We start from the raw sequence: 7,824 nt of genomic DNA, 5'->3' as shown, positions 1-7,824 counted from the left end.
GTGATGAGAAGAAAACACCAAACAAGGGCGTTTTGGTCTATACAATCGAACATAAAGCTCAGGAATGTCAACTAACCTAGGTTTAAGGACAACAACCACTTGAAGGCTATAAATAGGCTCATTTAGCACACATTATGGACATCATTCCATTAGCTCATATTCTTTTCTTAGGTTTTAGGTTTGTTTTCTTATTTCTCTTAAGTTTTCATAGTTTAGTTTATTTGTTCCTTCGAGAGATTTTCTTGTAAAGCAATATCAACTTCTGTGGATTTATATTATTTAATATCAATCAAGCTTTCTTAAAACTCTCTGTTCCACTTCATTCCCCATGATTAATTATCCCATTCTTCCCATGTTGTTTATTAAAGCCATGAGGAACTAATCCTTCTATGGGGGTTTAGCGAGTGGAGGCATGATCTTTTAACTATTTTTTTAGGGTCACTCAACAGATCAATTGTTTGGAAAAGGAAGAACGTGAAACAAACCTTAGGCCTGACAACCTTGGAAAGTCATCAAGGTGAGAATAAACCCAAAATTGGTATTGCCTATTCGTGAACACCTTTACCCCAAGCCAGTCTGGACTATGAGGTCAAAAGATAAGTAGTTCTTGCTGACTCATTATGTTAGTGGAAAGTCAAAAGATCCTTCTAGGATAGTGACTAGTTGGTTGACGAAGAACCTGAGACGACATTTAATTGGGATTGCCGAAGTAAGATGATCACCCATCCTCAGATTTGGATTCACTTTATTTATCTCTATCTCTCGCAACTTTAATTTCTTTTTATGTTATTCTATTTTATTATTTTAAAAACCCTAAACATATTTCTTATTTTACTTTCGTACAATAACTTACCTAAAGTATTAGTTAAATCTTTAATCGTTAAGGTTAAGATTGATTTAGTAATCACCTTCATTAGGTACGATCCTCAGAGTACTCACCTACTTCGTCGTAAAATCTATATTACAACTTGACCCGTATACTTGCAGATATCGCTTCATAACTCGCTATCTTATTGCAGTATTCATACTTAAGTCATTAGTAAATCCAGAGGCAGTCAAGTTGTTGGCGTCGTTGCCGGGGAAGCAACGCTGCTAGACCGATTTTGATTTCTTGCATTTTAAAGAGTAATGAGGAAATTGTTAAGTTGTAAATATGATTTGTTCTAACAGTATATCACATTAACAATATGCAGGATTTAGGAACATTTCGATACAACATGGTTGCGACTTAGCATATCTCGACCTATTATTCATAGTACACATTTTGAACTAAACCCGACTTTATTAACCTAGATTTCTTCTAATGTCAGATTTGCTTATTACACTAATAAAGATCCCATAGCATTCTTGAGGAAATTTGACCATATAGTTAGCTATGCAGGAATTTCACTAGAGACTATCAAATTTTTGTTAATCCTGTTTGCATTAGAAGGCAAGGCAAAAATGTGGTTAAAAAACACTCCCTCCGAACACTACTACTACTGGTCAATTTTGTGAAACTATTTCTTCATTGAGCATTGCCGATGACTAAGGTATTGAGTAGCTATATCAGATATTTTATTTTCAACAAGGTATTACTGAAACCCTGGGACAAGCTTGGGATAGATTCAAAACAATCCTTAGATCTATGCTAGGTAGAGACATACATTTTGCAGTTCAGATTCATCATTTTTATTACGGCTTGGATAGTCAAAATAAATGAAAATTTAATATTATGACTAGGGGAAGTATTTGGATGAAAATTCAAGAAGAAGTAATGGAAATAATCCAGCATTAATGAATTTGCTTGGAAAGAATGTCAAGAAATAAAAAACCTAAAATTGGAAGTTGTAGGAAGTAAAAAGCAAGAATGTAATCAATTAGAGTCCAACAAAACAAGAATTAACAGGCTACAACACAGAGGAAGAAGGGGATAATGCAGAACAAGAGAATAATCATATGGTAACCCAACTGGATTGGTGAAGACAAAGTAAGGAACAGCTAGAGCAAATTACACCAAATTCAGTAAAAATGGTACCATCCATCATCAAACCCCTAGAGTTGGAATTAAAGCCATTATCTGAGCACTTAAAGTATAGATATATGGGGGAGCAAAATACGTTACCAATAATTATTGCTGCTTGTTTAGACGAAAAACAGGAAGAATCCCCATTGAGTGTCCTAAAGATGCATAAAAAAGCAATAGGATGGACAATTGTTGATATCAAAGGAATTAATCCTACATTCTGTCAACATAAGATCAAATTAGAGGAAGGGAAAAACCTGTAATGGATGCTCAATGGAGAATTAATCCAGCTATGAAGTGGTAAAAAAGGAACTGATCAAATGGTTAGACGCAAGTATTGTTTATGCTAGCTTTGATAGTGAATGAGTTAGCCTGACCCAGCGTGTTCCAAAGAAAGGAGGCCTAACTATAATTGAGGATGGTAAAAATGAATTGATTCCAACACAAACAATTATTGGTTGGAGGGTATGTATTAATTACAGGAAACTGAACAATGCAACAACAAAAAAAACCACTTCTCACTGTCTTTCATTGATCAAATGTTGGATCGGTTAGTAGGAAAAGACTATTATTGTTTCCTTGATAGGTATTCGGGGTATCATCAAATTCTAATTCACCCCGATGACCAAGAGAAAACTACTTTCACTTGCCCTTTCGTCACGTATGCTTTTAAAAAAATGACCTTTGGATTATACAATGCTCTAGCAACTTTCATGAGATGTATGACTGCTATCTTTGTTGATATGTTGGAAAAAGGTCTGGACGTTTTCATGGACAATTTTTTGGTTTATGGAATCTCATTTCAAGAATGTTTGGGTAACCTTGAGAAAGTGCTGAAACGATGTAAAGAAACTAACCTACTGCTCAATTAGGAAAAATGTCATTTTATAGTAAAAGAGGGACTGGTCTTAGGGTACCAAATATCAAGAAAAGGCATAAAAGTAGATAAAGCAAAAATTGAGGTAATTAAAACATCTTCCATAGCCAACTAACGTGAAAAGTGTTCAAATTTTTTAGGCCATGCAAGATTCTACCAAAGATTTATCAAAGATTTTGCTCATATTTCTAAACCTTTAAATCAACTCCTTCAAAAAGAAACACATTTCGTCTTCGACCAAAGTTGCATTGAAGCTTTTAAGGTAATAAAAGCTAAGCTCATATCTGCTCTTATGATAATCACTACAAATTGGACAGAACCTTTTGTTTTTTTATGTGTGATGCTAGTGATTATGCAATAGGTACAGTTTTGGGGCAAAAGCAAAATAATTTATTTGGAGCTATTCATTATGCCAGCAAAATGCTGAGCCCAGTGCAATTTAATTATACCATAACTGAAAAAGAGATGTTGACAGTAGTGTTTTCTATTCATTATGTGTTGTATTTTATTGTATATGAATAAATTGGTATGGAATTGATTTTTGGACTATAAAATGTAATCAAATGTTCTGTATTTGCTTGAAACACCTTATAACTTGGGTCTAGTAACTGGACCGGGTATGAAGTGTTACAATACGCCTCTTGTAGAATATATTTTCCTTTCTCTTTTAAAAAATAACATACATCAATAAATTTTCTAAAAATAAAAACTGCATAATTTCTTAAATAATTTTTTTAGCATATTTCTAAAATTCTACCAAGAAGTCAATGTCTTAAATTAAAATTCAAAATTTTAAAGAGTAGAAAGACATTTGTTATATTTTAAACCTTTACCTTTTACTAATTTTTCAGAGTACAAACTATTAAGAAAACATTAATGTAGCTAAAGAATAATTCTAGAACCGATGAATTGAAGATACAAAAACTTTTTCCTTGAAAATCAAAAAGAGGGCAAAACCCAAAGATGTACAATAAAACTTAACGAGCACAAAAATAATATCCATGCACGTGCATCCGTGAGAATCCACGAAACCACCGTTTGAAATTTACTAGGACAAAAAAAGAAAGGAACATATTGTATGGACAAACCCCCAAAATTACATATATAATATATAATAAACAAGTTGGAAAATCAGAAGTAATGGCAAGACAACTAGAAAGATGGTTATGTATGTGAATGCCTTGTGTGATATTAATTTCCTTGAATAAAACTAGTGAGATGTAGTAGGGTGGGACTTGAAGCGATAGAGGAGCTTCTTCTTTTTGGAAGAGGGATTGTGGATAGTGAGAACAACTTTGCCAGCCTCGCCAACCTTGAAATTGTCGCACACCACCGGTTCCTCGGTAGAGGCGGCAACCTTCCTAGCCTTTTGGATTATAACTGCATAGCTGTTTTCACCACTAGGTACGAATTCTGCACCATAGCTCACACCCCATCCAATAACTCTTACCTCCCATCTGACAAGGCATGCCTGCACCAACAATCTCATCCAAGTCTTAGCCAGCCAATACCAAAGAAAAAGGGTGCAAGGGATACACCTATTAATTAATTAATTAATTATACAACTAGTACTACCCGAAACCCCAAGCGTTGTACATTGGATCCCATTGACCGAACGAAGAGACCAAGGAAAAGCGATTTACCTCAGTAACTGGAAACTCTACTGTGTGTTTTGCCGCTGATTTAACAGTTATCTCGGTAACAGTTTCGGTGGTGGCGAATTCACTGTCTTTGCTCAGTCCTCCATATTTGACCGGTACTTGTTCAGCAGTGATGTACCTAAATGTACAAAACAAATTTGTTTCTTATATATAACGGAAACGTAGAACCATGGAAGGAGTACTGAAGAAACTCTACTTGATTTAGACAACAACCTGAAAAGGGTGTCCGCTGATTTGGAAAGGCCAGCAAAGACAAACTTGCTTTTAGTTCTTTGGGTCAAAAATGGATTTATCATCTTATTGACCGCAAGGTACCACCAAGGAACATTGATGAACACCTAAAAAAACCAGCTAAAACGTCAACCATTCAGAACATAGGCAAGATCCAATAAACCTCCTGTTTGGTAAAAGAAAAACACTTAACATAGTAATCAATACCTGTCTGGCAACAAATTCTGGATAGTTGTCCTGGAGCAAATGAAGAGCCTGTTTGGTAGCTTGTCTAAGCTCCCACCTGGCTGGTCCTGGGGAATTCTTTAAGTCATTGACTTGAACAATAGTACAAATTCCACCGGGCCTAAAATCTAGTTTCCGAATACTCTTTTCCAGGAATTGGATTCTCCATCTGAGGAAATTTTGCCACTTCTCTTCATCCGAAAATGTTTTCTGGTAAAGCTCCTTGTTTCGGAACTCCCCGAACACATTATAGCACACCGGATGTCCTTCCTTGTCAAAACCATGCATAAATACCACCTTATTCAAATTATCACCAAGATCTTGTTCAACCAGTTCATCAATCCCGAACTCTTTTCTCCAAAGAATAGTGCTTTTCAGCATCACAAACGCCTCTTTCACCTTGAAATCTCTGGCTCTTAGAAATTTGAGGAGAATGACATCGCTCCTTTCATCTGCAAGAAGCGGTACGCCCCATATGGATATCTCCTCGGGTGGCACCACCTTGTCCTCTGCTTTACCACCTTTTCGTTCGTCTTCCGATACCACATAAGCCTCTGTCTCTGCTGCAGGTTGAGCTGAAGAAGAGACTGAGACAATGCTCTCTTCAATGGCTTCTACAGTCTTGGCACCATCGTCTTCCACGGTGTTAGAGCCAGCAGCTGCAGTAGCAACCTTGTCTTCAATAACCTCCGTTTCAACCAGATTGATACTATCTTCCTTTGCGGGTGCATCATTAGTTTCGGCGACTGTTTCTGGTTTTGGTGGTTCGTCATCAATAACCGCTTCGTCCTTTGCCTCCTCTTTGGCTGATTTTTTCTCGTCATCCTCTTTAGGCGCTTCTGGTTGTTGCCCACCAAACTCATGCTTGTTAAGCGCTTCTTGAACAAGTTGCTTAAGTTGTTGTAACGCTTTCTTTTCATTATCAAGAAGATCAACCACCCTCGTGCTCTCTTCCTTGAAAGAACCCGACTGAAGAACATTTCCCTGATTATCACACTTGGGTTTTGACAAATACTCTTCCACTAAAGCCTTCTCGACCGGCTTCTGATTTACGGATTCTTCATCAGTTTCAGCTTGAGGTGGTTCTTTCACAACTGCTGCAGCAGGTGGTTGTTGTGGGACGTCATGGGCAAGTACCACCTGGTCAACATAGGCAGGGTTCCGAGTTTGGTCAGCCATAGCTAACAATGATACCAATAGGAATACAAATGGGGAAAGTGGGTTTATTGGAGAGTTCAAAGGGGGGCGGGGGGAGACAGTTTTTAAAGAGAGGAGTGGGGTTGAAGTTAGGAGGAAAACAAGCTGTGACAATCATTCATATAAGGGAGCCAGTTGGGATTAAGTCTAAATTAGGGGACCCACCACGTCTGTCTATCACCTGTTTTACGACCCAACGGGCGTTAGCGTTACATTGATAGAAATGATGGATGGGCGCAGTTGAGGGTTTGGTTTGGGTGGGGTCTACCATTGGGCAGAAAATGAACCGTTGATGCGTTGGAAAATGGACACCTAGGACACTCTGCATCTTTGTGTCTGTCATATTCTTCTGCGTAGCCAATCCAATGTGGGAGGTAGGACCCACTAGTAAATCATTCACTTTTGTGATGGTATGAAATTGAAATATCTTGAAAATAGTATTTTCTTTACTAATTTAATGTTATTTTAATATTTTCATTTTAAATTTTAGTTTTTTTCTTAAAAAAATAAAATTCAGCATGATATTTTGATATTTATACCTCAAATTATTTAAAAAGATATAAATAACATGATATGTCAGCTCAAATCTATTCTTATCAATGTTGACATACAAAATTGAATTTCAATTGTAACGTTTACCTCGATAATTTTAATTTAATCATTATTTAAATAAATTTAATTTTTTTGTGAAAAAATATATTTGATTTGATACTCATTTACTTAAATAAATTCATGTATTAATTTTGACATCTCTATGTTAATGACAATACTTTATTATCAATCAACTACATGCTAATCTTAATATATTATTATTATTCAAGCCCATAATAATACTCTACTAAGGACCTTTTAAGAATAATCATATTATTCTCAGGACATTATTATAAAATAATTTATTTATATATTCAGAAAAGAAACTGAAATAATAATGATAATGCTTTATATTAACAAACGAGGTAATACTCGACTAAGGGCCTTTTAAGAATAATTATATTATTCTCAAGATATTATTATAAAATAGTTTATTTATGTACCCAAAAAAGAAACTGAAATATAATGATAATGTCTTATATTAACAAACGGGGCAAAACAAGTATGTTATAATCATCTAATGATTGGTCTTTGGTCATACTCTAACAGTATATGCCTTCTCTGTTAAGGACTTAGAAAATCCTCTTAAATTTAAATCGTCATCCAACCTAACAATGCCTAACGTCTCTGCAAATTTTATCAAATGCTCATGTGAATCACCAAACTTGCCATTGAATTGCTTCAAATTATCACTGGTATAGTCCTTGGGTTCTGGTTTGGTAGGTACCCTAGCAGGGTATGATAGTTTAAGATCAAATTCTGAGAAACTAAGGACAGTTTGAGATCAAATTTGGAGAAACTAAGGCTTTTGCTTTTTTTTTTAATTTATTCTAACAACCTTCGAAGTTCTTTGGTGACAAAACCCTGGGTTTTTAGTGGGTTGTGCCACCAAGGAGGATACTCCAAGTTAGGATGTTGCGATGATATTTTTTTCTTAGGGAAGCAGTTAAAGTGCGGGTGGTAGGTGTGTTGGTGTTTATGGTTTTGGTTATGCCAGTTGTCACAGGAAGCACAAGATTAGAAACATCGAATGTATT

The 7,824-nt window shown here is 35.7% G+C and overlaps 1 protein-coding gene across 1 annotated transcript; it reads right to left on the bottom strand.

Annotated features, from left to right (window-relative positions):
* Positions 1 to 3,791: 3,791 nt before the first annotated feature.
* LOC107890710 (patellin-3) lies at positions 3,792 to 6,291 on the bottom strand. Its single transcript, XM_016815239.2, has 4 exons — positions 4,982 to 6,291; positions 4,757 to 4,881; positions 4,526 to 4,661; positions 3,792 to 4,353 (listed from the first exon to the last, which is right to left on the bottom strand). Exons 1-4 carry the CDS (start codon positions 6,176 to 6,178, stop codon positions 4,093 to 4,095), a joined length of 1,719 nt encoding a protein of 572 aa, XP_016670728.1. The 5' UTR covers positions 6,179 to 6,291; the 3' UTR covers positions 3,792 to 4,092.
* Between the last annotated feature and the right edge of the window lie 1,533 nt (positions 6,292 to 7,824).

This window comes from Gossypium hirsutum, chromosome A11, assembly GCF_007990345.1.
Source record: "Gossypium hirsutum isolate 1008001.06 chromosome A11, Gossypium_hirsutum_v2.1, whole genome shotgun sequence".
Classification (NCBI taxonomy): Eukaryota; Viridiplantae; Streptophyta; class Magnoliopsida; order Malvales; family Malvaceae; genus Gossypium; species Gossypium hirsutum.
The sequence above is the reverse complement of the archived record's forward strand: the minus strand, read 5'-3'. Positions and strand labels throughout refer to the sequence as shown.

Bases quoted from the DNA above. Each gene is read 5' to 3' on its own strand.
- LOC107890710 (XM_016815239.2), bottom strand. From the start codon at position 6,178: ATGGCTGACCAAACTCGGAACCCTGCCTATGTTGACCAGGTGGTACTT. The intron at 4,662-4,756 runs GTTGTTGTCTAA...TTGTACATTTAG, and splicing joins TCAGCGGACACCCTTTTCAG to GTACATCACTGCTGAACAAG. The intron at 4,354-4,525 runs GTAAATCGCTTT...TTGTTGGTGCAG, and splicing joins TAGAGTTTCCAGTTACTGAG to GCATGCCTTGTCAGATGGGA.